The sequence below is a fragment of the Grampus griseus genome (genome assembly GCF_964374135.1).
Source record: "Grampus griseus genome assembly, chromosome: 5".
Lineage (NCBI taxonomy): Eukaryota > Metazoa > Chordata > Mammalia > Artiodactyla > Delphinidae > Grampus > Grampus griseus.
Window position 1 is genome coordinate 62,797,266 of NC_138998.1, and position 17,488 is coordinate 62,814,753.

Below are 17,488 nucleotides of genomic sequence, written 5' to 3' on the forward strand. Positions count from 1 at the left end.
CAGCCAACATCTGGGTGAGCATACCACATACAGGGGCTGAGATTTCAGGGCAGGTTCATTCTGAATCTCAAATGGCAAGAATAGCTGCATTTGTCCTGGGCAAAGTCCTACGTGGAGAAAGCAAGGCTTCTGTTCTGGGATAGAATCTGGTATCAGTAGGTATAGGGAAAGATCTCTTCACAATCGTCACAGTGGCAGTATTCAAGATTTTATTTATTTAAAGTAACTTCTGTTTTCATCACACTAATAAATTCACATAGTTTAAGAAATCAAATAGAATTACAAGGTTTATGATGATGAGTAACAGGGATAGTATTCAGGGTTTTAGATTGGAGATTAATCATGGTGGTGGGGGGATATGTTGATTTTTCCAGCTTATTCTTTCCTTACTTGTCCTGTTTCTCAGTAAGGACCAAAGGACTGACTATCACCCTGGTGATATATTTCAGGGCCCCAGGACATAAGATCAACCAGGAAGTAGCAGAATTCATCAATTAACAATTAAAGAAGTCTTCCCTATATGGATGGCCAATATCATCTTCTGTACAATAAATAACATAGGAGCCAAATTAGGAACTGATAAAACTAGTTCCTGGAACATCTGGCTCCAGGAATCAGATTTCTCCCAAGCAGTGGGAAAAACCTACAGTCAGCAGAAGAGAGGCTTCAGGAATTGGTGTGTGGACAAAAAAACCCACTCTGTTTTTCATGATTTAGAGCTAGAAACTTGGGGTAACATAATCAGCTCAAGAAAAAAGCCTTTGAACTTATCATGACATGGACTATGGGAAAAGACCGTCAGATCCAACAAATAGGGTTATAATTACATTGGTATTGGAACAGGACCAGCCCAAGAGCGAGATTCAAATCTTGATGACCCTGCATGAAGATGGCTGGGTAATACCAGAGTGAAATAATAACCTACAAAACTAGAGCCAGGTCTTGCTACAGTGGGAAAAGAGGTGAGGGAAGAAAACACCTTTCTTACTCATAAGAGTAAATGAGGTTATATCAAGTATTTGGAATTCTACAGCTGGAAACTTTGGGGGATGCAAGCCCAGGAATATTTTTTGGCGAGTTCCTATAAAAAATGATAGGCACTTACCTGAAAGATGGTGTGGATTGGGAGATTGAGAGTGACATGTACACACTGCTATATTTAAAATGGATAACCAATAAGGACCTACTATATAGCACAGGGAACTCTGCTCAATACTCTGTAACAGCCTAAATGGGAAAAGAATTTGAAAAAGAATAGATGCATGTATATGTACAACTGAATCACTCTGCTGTATACCTGAAACTAATACAACACTGTTAATCAACTATGCTCCAATATAAAATAAAAAATTTTTAAAAAGGTGGTATGGAGACTGTCTCCAGAGAGACCCCCCTCAATGCACAAATGGAGTGGCAGACCAACAGGGTTAGCAGGGACATGAGAAGATCACTTCAGGATTCTGAAAATGGAAACCAAGAGGTCTTAAATACAAGAGTTTAGAAATTAAAGGGAGGAAAAGGAGCTTAAAAAAAAACTGGCCCAACTTTGAAAAGGTATAAATAGCATTAGTAGAGAGTGGTATCTGAAACTTCTGAGAGGTCACCTGCAAAGGCAGTGGAATTTCTCCCAGGAGACAGGAATTAGAGTTATTGATAGAATGTCTCCCACCTGGGTTGTAAATTAGTCAACAGAATTGATACCATGAAGAAGTTAAAACCATGAGGCCATGCTCTGTAGGCCTCTCTTCCATTTTGTTTACCTAGGATGACCCTAAATCTCTGTTATGGACTCGAGCTGACAAGAGCAACATGGGTCTAGGTTGTGCCCCAGATCAAGTATTGGGCTTGTAGAATGCTGCTTTCTCAGGGGGGAAAGGCTGGCTGTATGTGAGATTGGTGCTTCGATGACAAGAAGCTGCAGTGTTCACACTGGCTCTGGAAAGTGAAATGTTGCTAAATTTTGTTTGGATGGGCCTGGTGTTATGGTATTTTATGCTCTTACTGCTCCCTGGAATGTGGAATATATGACACAAGATAGATTCAACAATGGAGAAATCCAGCTCCGAAGAAGCCAAAGCTCCAGCTTAAGGGGCCCCGAGGTTGTAGCTTCCTTTAGACCCCCAAACAAAGCCCTTCTGGCTCGGGTAAAAGCAGGAAGAGATGAAAATGGTGGTTTTATACTTAAAAAGGGATTTACATTTCTCTGTGGAAAAGAGGGACTGACTGGACAAGGGGGTTATACTTTATAGGAAAGGGCTTTATTGGGGGCATTCTTACACTGCTGGGGTCTTATATGAACTAGAATGTTCATGTTATCTAGTAACGTCATAGAATGGGGAGGGGAGGTGGGTGATTTGGAGGTTTGCTTCTGCTAGGCCCAGCTCCATGGTCTCATCCCACAGAAAGTTTCCTCCCTCCCCTGCCCCCTCTTCCACTGCCTCTTCCAGCAATGGCAGCCACTGGTGGCACAACCAGGACACGGTATCTCAAAATCAAATCACCAGCTGAAATACTATTGGGCAGAAGATGAAAAACTAAATTTTGCCCATGGAAGTCAGTTTGGCAGGTCACTGTATAATGTACACTTGCAACCCAAAAGGTAGAACAGTACCACCCAGGCTGACCACTCAAAATGTGGGCAGCACTCTAGCCTCCAGGGGGTGCTCCAGGCTTCCCCTACCTCTTTACTCTGCCTCCGGAGAGGAGAAAACGTGACCCGGGACAAGGGTGATGCCCAGGTCCTAAAGCGCAGACAGAGCGAGGATAGCTTTGGCTAGGAAGAGAAGTGGTCCTCAAGGCCATCTATTTGCCTCTTCTGCAACAAGGGGCTGGAAAGGCTGGGCAGGTGCTGGGAAGAGGTCAGGGTAATGGGCCTATACACAGGGAGGGCTTAGGGGCCAAAGAGTCCTCAAGGGGGACCTATGGCCCAGTGGCAAGTTTGCCAGGGTAAAGAGGTTGGCTGGTCATGTCCTTGGTCATCAACTAGGAAGAGCAGTTGCTAAATGAAATTTATAGGACATTGGCCTTATCCTTTCTTCACCTCTACCAGTACTAACAATAATGACAGGTGATTTTTTTAAGGGCCTCTATTCTAAGTCTGGCTAAAATAGAAGAAAAAAGATTCTTTGTATTAATGCTTTCTTTCTCCTCCCGAAAGAAGTGGTCATGTTAGTAAGAGGAACCCACCTTGGCTGAATGTACTAAATCGGGAATGTCCTGACTCAGAGGGGAACTGCAGGTCAGAAAGAGGGCCTATCACGGAACAGCTACCTCTCATTGAAACTGCATCCTTCAAACAGTCATTTCTAAATAGAAAACTGGTTTCTCAAATAAGGAAGATAATTTAATGCCAATGGTAGTAGAGAGGCTTTGGGGTGTTTATTTTGACCCAGATGAACTAGTTTCAGATTTACTTCAAGTTCACACTCTTTCCACACTTTAGTATTATTCTTGAAACAGCTTGGATTTGTGCAGTTCATTTTCTTTCAGGGACTCATTCATCCTAACAATTTAGGATTGTTATTTTAGAATTCCAAAAATGGAAACCCAGAGGCCTTGAATATAAGAGTTAGAAATGAAAGGGAGAAAAAGGAGCTTAGAAAAGATCTGGCCCAACTCTGACTGAGGTAGGGCTTGTGTATTATAATACGGGGCTCTGCCATGAAAATATTTTATACAGAACGAATATTTCTAATTGCATCAGTGTCACATCCCCAAACTCTAGGCCACAGAGAAACTAATATGATAGACAACTTATTTGCTTAACTTTTACCATTGAGAGAGAGGCCTAAATAGAGCCCTGTTCTCCCAACTCGGGTTTGGTTAGAGGTGAAAGGCTGGCTCCCCCCACTGTGGGCTTTCCGTCAGCCACAGCAAATTCTACCACGAAGGGCTGCTCACAGCGGAACACACCATCAGGAAAGGGGGAAACAGCGCATTCCTCCTGAATGGAAAAAAATGCAAGACCGAACCTTACACCCCTTCTATAATTTATTCCCAGTTTATTTGATTTTCATCTAAACTGGCATTAAAGCATCAACAATATTTGAAGTGGGATTTAATCACAGTGGAAAATTTTACCTTCAAGTTTAAAGTTCATCTTAAAAGTCTGACGGGAGAAAACTCAAACCCTAGAGAAATAGGTTTCTCGTAGGAGAGAACCATTCCCTTCTATTTATAACCCCAACGCTCCTAAGAGCAGAAACGCACCAAGTGTGTCAAGGGTACCTAAACTGTGACTTGTCCCCTCACACATACAGTTTTACTGGGGAACAGCATTAGCCACACAAAGTCTAGATGCAGCCTGGGAAGACCTGGCTAGTGTGTGTGTTTAAGAGAGGAATCAGAAAATGAGAAATAGCCCTAGCTAGTATTTTTCTATCTATCACTAAGGTCATCCCAGGGGCTTTCAGAACTCATGTTACAAACTTACTTCCCTGCAGGCTGGAGGCTGGCGTTGGGGCCTGCTGAGCAACAGGGCGGGGAAGGAACAGAACAGAGAGCCGTGGTGTGCAAAACACACTCCCCAAGTGTCGGCTGCGCACAGAGCACCATGCTACTGCTCAGGCAGACGTGAAGAAACACATGACAGGGGTTCTCTGCTTTTGGACACACTTAGAGCCTAAGAGAAACTGTTTGCTTCTTGTTTCGACAGGAATGGAAATTGGAAAGCAGGGACCTTGTTTAATATGTCAAAATACAGAATACATTAAAGCCCTACGCTGCTGTTTTCTCTTTATTCCCCAAGAAATAAGATCCCAGGCTGGTGGGGAAGGAAAGGAAAGAGAACGAAGCTGAGGAGAAGCAGAAATGTTCTGACTCTGCTGAGGTACCCTCAGCACAGTGACATTATCCCTACTGAATTATTCTCTATTAAAATTCAGATTAGGAAACTTGGGGTAGGACTTCCAGGATCTGATCTTTACTGTGGGCAGCCAAGTAAAAGAGACATCCCCCCTCTTCTATTCTACCTTTTCTATGGGAAAAGTATAAAAGACCCTCCTTAAGTGCCCTTTCAGGCAATTACAAAGCATTTCCAGGCACTCAGCTGAGAAGTGTTTATGTAAGCTAAGTCCTCCTCAGCCCCTCTGGAGAAGCACAAGTACCAGCATCCTCTTACACAGCCCATATCTAGGGTTACCTCCTGAGAGGTTTCAAACTCTCTCACAAAAGGACAATCTGCCCAGGCCTGTTCTTTTTTTAATAGGGAAGAGAAGACACTCTTGCAAGACCAATTTACAGCAAGGGAAACATTACAGGAAAAAAAAAAATCTTTACAGCAAAAGCACAAATGCAAACAGCCTTGTTAGGTGGTGAGGAGAAGAACTCTTAATTTAAAACCCTGAGGAAATGGCACCGGATCACTACTATTAAGTTTTGTTTTTTTAACGGATTGTCCTTTTTATGCTTATCATACAGCCCTGGTCTAGCCCACACAGCCCTTTGAGGTGGGGGGGGGGTATGTCTGTGAGCTGTTAGCCAAGAGGCTGGAAGATGTTTAGGTTGGGCGATACTGAGGCAAGTGTACCCCTAGAACCTGGCCAAGTTTGGGGGTGAGGAGGCCACTCTGGTGTTGGGGTTCCTCAGAGGCTGGGTTCTTTCTGGTACTTCCTGGGATGTTGAGGAGAAAAGGCATTTGATGAGTACCCCATGGGAGGGTTGCTGCCATAGTGAGGCTCCCCCATAGCTGAGGACCAGTCTGGGAAGGGTCATTTTAAAATGACAGGTATCTGACCACAGTGGGAAATTAAACGGGAGAGAGAAAGCCAAGGAGTCGAGAAATTACAGCTAGGTCCCTCCCATGTTAAAATGTTAAGTAGAAGTGCTATAGCAGAAAAACACCCGTTCTTCAGGCCTGGAGTAAAGACTGGAGTAGAAGAGCAGGCAGGACTCTTCAGTGGGGAGATAAGGCCACAGCCCCACGGGAACCAAGAGATAAAAGGGTAATATCCTCAGATCAAGTCTCAACACCTCTCTCTCCAGGGAAGCTAAACCACCCTCTCCTATTATCACTCCCTTTAGACAGCTACAGTCTAAAATAGGAGACAAAGAAAGGGGGGGGGGCGGGCCCATGGGTCAGTAGCAGCCCTTTGCCTAAGCCCAGGCCCCCAGTCTGGCAGTTGGAGGGTTAAAGTCAGCACTTAAAAGAAAACTCAAACCCCATTAAGCCCAGGCTCGGAGAACAGGGAGCAACAGGGAAGCCAAAGGAAACTAATTTTGGAGGTTCTCCAAACTGCCAATCACCAGCATATTTCTAACAGTCCCAGTGTTGTTTGAGTTGGTTGTTTTTCCACAGCCTGCACAATGGGGTCTGGTTATTCATTGAAAAAGTCTGCAAGGGAGCCCGGCCCTCCATTCACAACCAATTTGGAATGCTCCATTCAGGCCGGGGTGGGGGTGGGGGGGACTCAGCCGCTCAGCTCGCTGGGGCCGACGGAGCAGAGACCAGCTGTCGCCGCAGGGACGCTTGCTCGCCCAGCGCGCTGTGTTTATGTAAGAAATTCAGACCCTGCAGGCGTGCTCTGCACTCCCTAAGATTCAGATGGCCAAGACGCTGGCTGAAATCCGCAAGGGTGTGCAAGTCGGCTCCAAGTGAGGTCGGCAAGTGCCCTCTGGCAAAAGAAATCTGTCTTGTGCGGCCCACTTCAGACTCTGACTGTAGCTACCAGCTGAGAGAAACAGACTTCAGCGGTATTTCTCCTGCCCTCAGGGACGAACTGGTTTGCATTAGAGGACAGCTCCCTATGGAAGCCAGCCTTTCCAGACTCCTTGCTTTTCCATTCATTCCCAATAGCTGTATCGGGAGCCACCTGGCTTCCTCCCCAAGGGAGTGGGTCTCTGGAGACACTCACTACTAGATTCTGACTGCAGAGGGGGAGGGGTCGAGCTACCTATTATGAACAGTTTCACAGTTCCTTTTCCTGGCTTTGCATCCGGCCTGAAAAGTTTATAATACCCACCGGGCATGCTCAGGAGACATCAAAAGAGAAGGGCAGAAGATCTGGGGGCGGGGGGTGGGAGTGAAATCTACTCCAAGGACAAGGCAAAGTACAAGGCTAAAAACTGGTTGGGTTTCTATTCTTCTCAGGCCTTCAATATCACCCTAAGGGAGATCTTATGAAGCCAGTGTGACAACTAGACTTTATTTCAAGGAAGAATATACTACTTTAGGAAAGATAAATTTTAGCACATGGGTTTTCCTTCTTTTTCGAAACATATTGGACTATTTTCAAATGTCTTATGTGGACTTCTTCTCACTGCCTGCCCCCATTCCCACAGCCAGTGAACTCAGATAGTGACACCAGAAGCACTTCTCTGCATCTTTCTAACTACAGACTCTCCATTCAATGCCTGGAGTGCTCTGCAGATCGGACTCAAACTCCTGGCCTTTTAACAGCTAGACCTTATCCTGCTCCCTGGAATCTTCACCCTTGGCTGCAACTTTCCTCTAGATGTTTCTTTCTGTTAGGCAGGGGAGCCTCCTTCATGAGGCGGCTCTAACATCTGAATTGCTAACATCTGTCATTTACCTGCCAAGCCCAAAGGTGTACTTACCTTGTGATTACACACACACACACACACACACACCCCCCTGTGCGGGCATCCACCCACTGACACACTCGGGGCTTAGTGTCTTGTCTCTCCTTTATTTTAAGCTGAGCCTCTTAGAGGGATGGGACAATGATAGAAACTGACGACCAAAGCCTCTGTTAAATGAGCTTGATGAGTTCACAAAATGAATTTTTAAAAAAGAAACCTAATCCGGTACTGGCATCAACATGCCTGGCACTTGTCCAAGAGCTGGGAGCTGCAACATGACAAGACTCTGAGCTCCCTGGATTCCAAGCGGAGAAGCACTGTGTGCCAGGGCACAGATGGGGCCCAAGCTGCCTCAAGGGCAGCCATGTGCCCGAGAGGGGGCTGTCAGCCTCTGGGCCGGATGTGCTTTACCACCATGAAAACTTAGAAACACGTGGAGGGAAGAGTCTCTGGGTAGAGAATTACACACCCCACCTACCCCACCAGGTAACATTTTTTTCTAGGATTGAAATTAAAACAATGATACTACTAGATGGTTGAAATGGCAGACAGTACAAATCCTCAGCTTCACCAGTCTACCCATGTCTTCATCTTATAAAGCCGAAGAACGCTGAAAAACAGGGGATAGACTAATTTCTTGACTGATGCCGGGATTTTGTTACCTCTGGCATCTACAGAAGTGATCTGCCCGGCAGACGCAGATGTAATTCCCCATTCCAAGTCTTTTGCGCCAAACACAAATGATTGGAAAGGATACTGGGTTTTATTAGAGGACTGAGAGCAGAGAGACATAGAAGAGGAAGAGAAAAAAAATCTATTGTTTTTAATAAGCCTAACTGAATTAAAGTCAGATGAAAAGAGATTTCGTGTAAACATATGGCTCTGTTTGATAAGTGGGAACACTAGGTCTTGGGTCCTTACGAGTCCAGCATCTTAGGGATCTTGGAGGCTATCAAAACAGGAAGGATTTCAAATCATTTAGTCCCTTCTCAGTGGTAAGGTGGTGAGTGGGATAGATAACAAAGACTTTGAAAAGTTTGTAAAACTTGGAGTCAAATAACCTCCAGTTTTCATCCTCTTGCTTTAGCACGCTTGTTTCTTCTCCCTACCTTCAGAGCTACCAGCTCTGGATAAGGATAAAATGATAGTCTTGATTCCCTCAAGCCTCTTATTTTTAAAGTGCCTACTGTTTTCTCTCCTACCTTTTATAACAAAAAGACTTTAGGATGCTCCTTTCATGTAGAAATGGCCCAAGGACACAGAGCAAGTAAATGTACAGTTTTGCTACATCATGTCTGGGGCCAAAATCATGTGCCCTCTCCCAAAGGAAGGCACTCCCTCTACCATATCAACCTCCTATGCAGTAAACAAACAAACAAAACACATGAATAATATCGTATAGAAACAGGATTAAGATCAATGTATTTTAGGCTCAAGGGCTGCCATAACAGTTAATCCTATTTCCCCAGTCATCTATTGCAATGTATTTATGAAATGTCGATTTTTATCAGTTAATTAGCCAGTCCTTAGGAAATTACCCTTACTTCCTCCAGTCGGTCCATTCTTTTTGAAGCACAGATCTAAAAAGAACACTTCCAGGGGAAAATAAGGTCATTCAGATTTTAAAACAATTCTTCAAATTATATTTGGTGCAGAGACCATCTTTTAAAATAAGATTTTACCACACCTTCTCCCCAGCATAAAATAGTTTAGTTATTCAAAATGCCGACACATAAAACAGTCACAATTCAAACAAATGAGTGAGATTTTTAAAAATCAGAACTGAAATCTGCATTAAAAAAAAAAACCCATTTATATATGCTAAAATCTAGTAATTACCCTAAGGTGCCCAACCAGTCAGCTCAGAAAAATGAATGTCGACTACCCACCCCTACCCCAAATCTAAGCACTCTGAGTTCCATCCTTATCCATGGTTTTGATTTGCAGCTAATTCTGTGAAAACGTGTAGTAAAAATGTGTAGTACACACCTATCTACTGGCCCAGATTCTGTGGTTTGGCAGTTCTGTGTGTTAAGGCACAGGTAGCTACACACACATTCATAATATACAGGATATATATTCATAGTTTTATCTGTATACACACTAATGTCTTCTAGGAAACATGTCTGTTTCATAATTTTTCTGTTTTATAATTTCTCTTTCTTCCAAATCCTACATGAAAAAACTCAAAGCACCAAGATATTGAATTGGTTTCTTGGGATTGTAGAATGAAGAGAACTGTGGGTTAGACTGGGCAGCCAGCACTCTCCCAGGCCTTCTTGAGGGCCAGCTCCAGGTATCTGAAATAATGAGGGAGAGCCCTGAGCAGCCCTGGGCGTTGACAGTGCTCCCTGGCTCTGCAGCTTTGTGAGAGCTTCTTCAAGGATATGATTTTATACATTTCCCCCCCTCATTTCACTTAACCCCTCCCACTTGCCCCCCATCACTAGTCAGTCTCCCCAGCTCTCTGGACCTTGTCATAAGTAAAGTGAAAGGGTTAGGCAAGACCATCTCTACAAGGGACCTCTAGCTCAAACAATCTGGGATCTTCAGGATTATTCATCAGGATCAAGGGACAATGGATGGCATTGGCAGAACCCCTATGTCTATAGGTTAAACCTTCTATTCCCTTGAATGTGACCTTTAGGAGTTTCCAGGTGGGGGATACTTTACTAATGTCTGAATTTGTGACATAAGGGGAAATCTATACAACCAGAAGTAGGCTGGGCATTTCTATAAGACTTATAAGAACAGTGGTTTCATTTATTTAAATCACACTTATAGATGGATGCCTATGGATAGGAACCCAAATCTAGAAAATTTACAAAATATAATCTCTTCAGAAGTTGAGCTTACAGTGGTGTTTATCAAAAAAAGGTAAGCCATAATCTTCAAACCTGACGTTCTAAAATAAAACGTTGCCCACATTACTTGGTATTTCTTTTTCTCTCTCTCTCACACACAAAAACTCTCACACATACAAGATGGAAAATTAAATCATCAGCAACAGGAAAGGTAGACTACTACTTGTGGCAGGCCACAGAAGAATATTTGAAGACACAAACGTTCCTGCTACCCTAGGGAAGAGGTTTGCTTTACCTAGCAAGTGTGAGTTTGGTTTATAGTTCATTGATCAGGTGATTCAAACCAGTTCATAAGATTTCATTAAATTTAAATGAGCTTCCCCCCCTCCCCTGAAACAATCATGGGCTCTTCCAGAAGGTGACTGGAGTGGAAGCTGATCCTCAGCAGGAGGTTGTGAGATGCACTCAGAGTCTGCCCAGCCCTGGGCTCTGCCAGCTCCCATGAGTCCACACTGCCTGTCTCAACTGCAGTCAAAGCAGTTACACATGTAACAGCAAGGATAAATGGCTCAAGGATACACCTCCCCGCATTTGTGTTCCTTCCTAACCTCTATTTGAATCTATCCTTCTTGAAGCTCCACCTCCAGAAATAAGAGTCAGAGAGGGGAAAAGAATTATTAAGAGACTTTTTGAGGCTACTCAACCATCTGCTTTATCCTTAAAAGACAGAAAAGCTCAACCTTAAGAAGTTAAAGCAAAAAGCAAACAAAGTAAGAAACACATCACACTTGGTAAAGCAGAAACATCTCCCAAAGCAGCTCCATTTTAGGTATGGCACTTTAATTAAAGAAGGTAGCACATTCTATTTGCTGAGCAGGAATTACTTCTAAGGAGCCAAAACACATTGATTGATTCCTTCACTTTAGCTTCTTCCTGCAGATAAATATCTCTCCAAATATAAATCCTGTTTGCTGACATCTTTCTCTAAAGAATATACCTTTGATTCAGCACATGAAATCAACCTGAATGCAGTCATCTCACCTTCCTTTTTTAACTCTTTTGGATTACAGAGAAACAAGTGTCATAAAAGCATTACCTCTGCCAAGAAAGCCACCTCCCAGACTGCAGTTTATGCTGCTCTGAGCAAGAACCGGAAAGGCTGGGCCAAATTGTCAGCACGGAGCAAAGCAGGATTACAAATCCTGTCTTTTATCTCGCAAACACACACACACACACACAAAATTTAGGTTATCTTTATTTAGCTTTTTAGCGGCAAGCTTCCCAATCACTTGAAAGCAATCAGAGGGCAATAATTAACACGCATTTACTCTCCTATAGAAAACATTCACAGCAAGCTGTGACAAAGCTAAGGTAACCATGCATCTGTGGGTTACAGTTTGTTCCCTTTCAAAGTTTCCCAGCACTGTACCTTGAATACTGAGGCCTATCATTAAAGATTAGCTGGTACCTCTGGTCTTTCATTTATTGATTTAGAACACCCAACTTGTACTTACACCAAAAGATATGCTCTCTCCCAGTGGCATTTTACACACCACACACACACACACACACACACACACGAGATAAAACAAAGCTGGGAAGAATGTGTTGGTGCAAAATGAGAAATTGAATCCTTGCCTGGCTCAGGTGCTTGCTATTATAAACTATGACTAAGACACGAATTTCTCTATGATGCAACTCTCAAGAGAGGCAGCATTTTTCTCCAGGCCTCTCTTAAACCTGCTCATTCGCCAGTAACTAATGCTCTCTAGAGCTGCCCTGTGCTGCTCAAATTTCATCAGCCAGCTTTGTCCTTGATAGCTCTTCCTGGACCATAAAATCTCCCAGACCTGTTGAGGACAGCCCCAAAAGATCAGTGTAATGCGAACTGTGCCTGTGCCAGCACCGAGAGCCGCCTTTTGAGCTCCCACTGCATGTTATCTCAGTGATATGAGCACTTAAAGACCATTTTAAGAAAGTTTTTACTCTTCTCTGAATGATAAAGTCCTGACAACTACATGAAAAATAAGTGCAAATCAGGTCACTCTGTGACCACCTTTTGTCAACTTTGAACTAGAAACAAAATTGACAACATGTTTGGTGAAGCAACAATTAACTGAATCTTCCATTAACTATTTTCTGCACCTTTAAAAGAAAAAAAAAGTCAGGCTCATGATTTGCATCAAGGATTTAATTTATAAAACAAACCCCAAAAAACCACTGTAAAAGGATGACTGATTTATGGATGCTTGGTCCAACAACTTATATATTTCAATTAATTTATCATTTGGATCTTGAAGCCTTGCAAAATTCTTAGGCAAAAAGACATTTTAAGATAAAATCATGTTCAGTAAATCTCACCTGCAATACAGTAAAAGCACTTTAGAAATAATTTCCATAAGGAATGAAACAAATTCGGAGGGGGATTAACTTTGAATTATTAAAAGAAACCAAACACATTCCACTGTCCAAATATGCTGGCTACAACTGGAAAGAGTATTCTAGACTTGGATGATCCAAGACCAAACAATTTCAGAACACATGTGCCACCACCAGAAAGGTACTTACAGTTATCAGACTGAAAATCTGGGACAAACTGTTCGTCATCAGGAACTTGTGCTGGAAAAGAGATTTTTATTTTAGACCTTTAAGTTTTATTAAAAAGCACAATAAAATGTTTTATGTGGAAAATAGGACAGCCAAGAAACTTGCCTTCAGCTAACCAAGCCTCTTGAAGTTGACTGAGATCCTGAAACAACTCTGGAATTGAAAACAGAAGACACCAGAATGAGGAGAATTCTTCTGCTAGGGAGAAGAGGGAAGAGCTGGCTGCATGCAGCTTTTGCAGGGAGCCATGTGAACAAGCCACAACAGAGGGGAAAGCTTCACTACCTTCAGAATCATGAGCCAGATCTGTGTCCAAAAACTTCCTCTTTCTGTCAATCACAGGCCGCCCTCTACTCTCCTCTGACCGAGATTTCTGAAAGAGGCCAACAGACAGTGAAGACTCAAGTGTAATAAAGGGGTCCAAAGGGGGTTGTGCCATAAACCAATAAGGAGAAGACTCATGTTCAAAGAGGGAAGACAAAACAAACCAAAAGCCACATAAACTTACCCCTGGGACCATAAAAGGGACTTGTTGATCATAAAAACCATCCATGGTGCTTCCAATGTCTCTAATGTCACTTTGGAAGGTCTCAGCATTGAGTAATTTCTGGGGGGAAAGGGGTCCTCCTGTAATACGAATTTGGGAGATTTTAACCGAGAGGGGGGAAGAAAGAGAAATGAAGTAATTTTATATTGCTTGTCCTTTTAGGGCCTGTGCAAAATCACTACCTTTCTCTGAGGTAATTAAAGCCCACTTCAAGGTGTAAGCTTTACAGACTAACGCTGGGCTTGATTAAGGGCATCAAAGATTCATGGTGTACTTAGTGCCAAATCCATTCACCTAGTCAGTCTTTTAATCTTTTTCTCTCTTTTTATTTAATCATTAAAATTATAGGTTTACTACTACCTGTCCCCTACCAAAAAAAAAAAAAGACCGTATTTTCATTAAAAAGGGCGATTTCAAGATTCTTTCCATAAGAATATTCCCCAGGGCGTTTGTAGTGTTAGGGTTTTTTTTTTTTTAGACATAATTTAATTTTTGACATTACAGTGACAGGAAGGAGAAAAACTGGGTTTAAGCATTCCAAATTATTTGCAATTAAGAATCTGACATATATACTGTTTCTAAAAGTATTTTGTAGGTCAGTGGTAAAACACTAAAAATAGTTCCAGGAATACAACGATCAGTGGTATACCTAACTTCACACACAGCTTTTTATTAAAACTTAAACCTTCTGTCCAAACAGCTGGAGTGTCTGTAAATGTCACCGACTCCGTGGCAACTTACAGAGATGTCTGTGATATCTCCAACTTCTTAAAGAAAAGTAGCTATGAAAAGTAACGCATAAAGTTAACTAAATTCCACTGCACATATTTTAAATGCATCTCTACCACAGATCTTTAAAAAGCATTAAAAGCAAAAGATCCATGGAAAGAAAAATGAGTTTATTATAATGAAATCATTTTTTCTCAAATATGACCAAAAAATAAAATTAAACTTGTTTCAGCACTGTCAAGTGTTGGGGCTGGGAAGGGAGGCTGGGGGTCAGAATGGAGAGGAGGAACTTTTTCTAATTTGAGAGGCATAAACTAACAATTTTAGGAAAGTGCCATTTTCCCGAACACTGTTTTATTCTTCAAACAAAAACGCAGTTAAGTCAACAAAATGGGGGAAACACTCATTTCACTCATCCCAGCTCTAAGCAATGCGAAACACTTCAGGATAAATCTTTTCTTTAACTTGTATACAAATTTTAGATAGGGAACTTTTTCTCAGTGGGCAATTCCATCCAATTTGTTTTGCACACTGTGTGAAACATATCCAATTTTTGTAAGTTAGCAGGATACGAGGAAACCCTTCACGGCCAGCCTCCTCTCATCACTTTGGTCCAAGTAATAAGATATTTTCCAAGTCAAAGAGAAAGAGGGAGAGGGACAAAACTGCACACTTCATAACTTCCTAGAAAAACACTTCGGCTAGCCTGCCTGCGTGCCTTCCAAACAGCGCTAAAACGTTCAGAATAAAGCTTCTTTCCCAAATGTCACCAAACGGTAAACAAAATCTGAGGCGCATCAGCAGTGAGCCGAGGGGCAAGAAAATGAGTTCTCTGCAGCCTTCAAAAATCTGTCAGATAAAATAAATCGTGGCCTTAGAAATTCTGTAAATGTCTATTGGGAGACGGGGACAACGGGTAGGAGATCGGAGAGGGAGATATTTTCAGAGTCTCACGATGAAATACGTTGCAAAAATACTTCACCATGAAGAGCAAAAATACCTTTAAAAAAATTAAATGAAAGAAAGGAGCGAACCCAAAAGAGGGATCAAGGATCTTTAACGCAGCTCTCACAGTTCAAGGGCTAGAAAAATCGTGTTCAAAGTGTAATTTTTTTTAAAGCCTGAAGGGAAGGCTCGAGTTCATCCAGGAGTTTAAACCACTTCCTTTGTGCCCCCCCCTTCCCGGGGCCCCCAGGAAAAACTTTAACACAGCGCAGCGGCGCGATCGAGGCCCCTCCCCCGCGGCGCGCAGCGGGCCCGGTTTTATGAATGAGAGAGAGCCGCGGCCGTCACATCAGGTAAAGGCTGTAACTGGATCCCTCTCACTGGGCCCCATTCACAAAACAAGACACACTTCCACCCAATTCCCAGCCTTCTCCATTCAAGAAAACTCCTTCAGATGCGCCCCCGCCCCCACTCCCAAAGCTCGCCCAGCCTCCGACGCAGGCCCCTCACCCCAGCGTCCTAGGAAGAAAGCTCAATGCTTCATTCACAAAAAGGGAAAGAAAAAAAAGCCGCAGGGAGCGTCGAGCCAACGAAAGAAACCCACTTCATTCATAAAGTCACCCACATTCATAAAAACGAGCTGCGGCGCCAGGCGCTACCAACCGCCTCCAATCGGTCCCCCCCCAAAAAAAAACACCCTTCCAAACATCTCTCTTTGGCACCCCTCCACAATCAGGATTTCGGCTCCCCCAGAGGTCCCCTCCCCTCTGAAAATACGGTCAGATCCCAAATCCAGCGCGAGGCTCCAGCATCTCTCCATCCCCCGCCCTCCGCACCCATTTTTTTTCTTTTCCACCATCCCCAGGCCGCGGTTCTGATGCTCTCCTATTTCTCGAGAATCGCCATGCAGCCTGACGCCCTCAGTCTGCTGGGGGTGGGAGTGGGGGGATTGGGTGTCCGCTTTCCACATCCTTGCAAGGCCTTCATAAGTTCCTGGCCGACCCCCAACCCCGGTGGCTGCACATGCCTATGTCACTTAACCCCTCCAGGTGCTGGGGTGGGGGTGCATCACTCTCAAACATTCCCCCTACGCTGCTTCAGCCCCCTCCTCCCCCCTGCAAAGATCTGCCGAGTGCCTCTTCTCGCGAACCTCCAAGTCCCCTCGGGGCTCTCAGGTCTCCAGAGACTAAAGCCCGCAACTCCCCGCCCCTCCATCTCCACCCGGGAGCCTCCGCACCTCGCGCTCCCGCTCGCCTCCCCCGCGACGTGCGGAAACCCGCTCTCCGCTAGCTCCGGAACCGTTAGCCGCCCCCGCCCGACGCCTCCCAGGAACCGAACCGGACCTGGCCGCGGGAGGAGGGGGTGGTCAGCCTCGGGAGGGAAGGGGACCCAACCCCAATGGAAAGTGCACCCAGACTCTGAGGATTCTGAATCAGCCAGTGAACTCTCGCCGGCTGGGCCCTTCCTGGACACCTCCTCCTAAGCCCCCTTGTCTCCTCGACGCCCCCTCACCTGAGGCAGCGGCTCTCCTCCCCTTGCAGCGGCCCCGGGGCGCAGGCGCGCTCACGCACGCGCGCACCGGGCCTGGGCGCCTAGGCTAATGGCTGGGCCGAACCGCTACGGGGACGTTGAACCGCTCCGCGCACCAGCCGCTGGACTCTGCGCCGCAGCTGCCAACCAGGCTGGAGCGCTGGCCCGGCCCCCAGCGTCCTGCCGCTCCGCCCTCTGCTATTGGCCCGCGGCTATAGCCCAGTAGCATTCCCATTGGCCCGAGGCCGCTCCAGCGGCTGTCCATCACCTCTTGTTTACCCTGTCTGCGGGCAAATCCAGCCAAGCCGCCCCATCAACTCCGGTCCCCATTGGTCAACAGAGCGTCCTTCCCCACCTCTCAGGGGTCTGTTTTACATAATTTATGCACCGGGGGCCATTGGCCAATCAGCACAGGCTTGTTTATATAATGAATGTAAGGACGTTTTTCATTCATAAAAAACGCGACCTGAGGGGGAAGCTTAGCTGAGTCAGTGAAGAACTTAAAGGGGCCGAGGGCCTCGAGGAGCCGCAGTTCCTTCCTTCCCTGCAGCTCTCCCAACTTTTTACCGAGGCTTGGCTCTTTTCCCTTCCCCATTCACCCCTACTTCTCTCCCCGCCCCCCCGCCCCAGCAACACCACTGCCAGGACTGGGCCGCTGGGCGCCAGTCGTTTGCAGCTGCAGCACCAAGCGAATTTATCATTTTAGAATTCGGGCGACAGGAATCCGTCATTCCACCCGGAGAGAAACTCGCTGACCGACCTGGGCGTTCGGCCCATAGAAACACAG

The 17,488-nt window shown here is 44.8% G+C and overlaps 1 protein-coding gene across 1 annotated transcript in view; it reads right to left on the reverse strand.

Annotated features, from left to right (window-relative positions):
- ETV5 (ETS variant transcription factor 5) overlaps positions 1–16,088 on the reverse strand; it is a 55,892-nt gene extending 39,804 nt beyond the window's left edge. The window contains exons 1-5 of the mRNA XM_082654825.1: positions 16,008–16,088; positions 13,459–13,577; positions 13,236–13,323; positions 13,056–13,103; positions 12,912–12,962 (exon numbers count right to left, since the gene is read on the reverse strand). Of these exons, the coding sequence (XP_082510951.1) occupies positions 12,912–12,962; positions 13,056–13,103; positions 13,236–13,323; positions 13,459–13,577; positions 16,008–16,011 (310 nt within the window). The 5' untranslated portion in view covers positions 16,012–16,088. The remainder of the gene's footprint in view (positions 1–12,911; positions 12,963–13,055; positions 13,104–13,235; positions 13,324–13,458; positions 13,578–16,007) is intronic.
- Between the last annotated feature and the right edge of the window lie 1,400 nt (positions 16,089–17,488).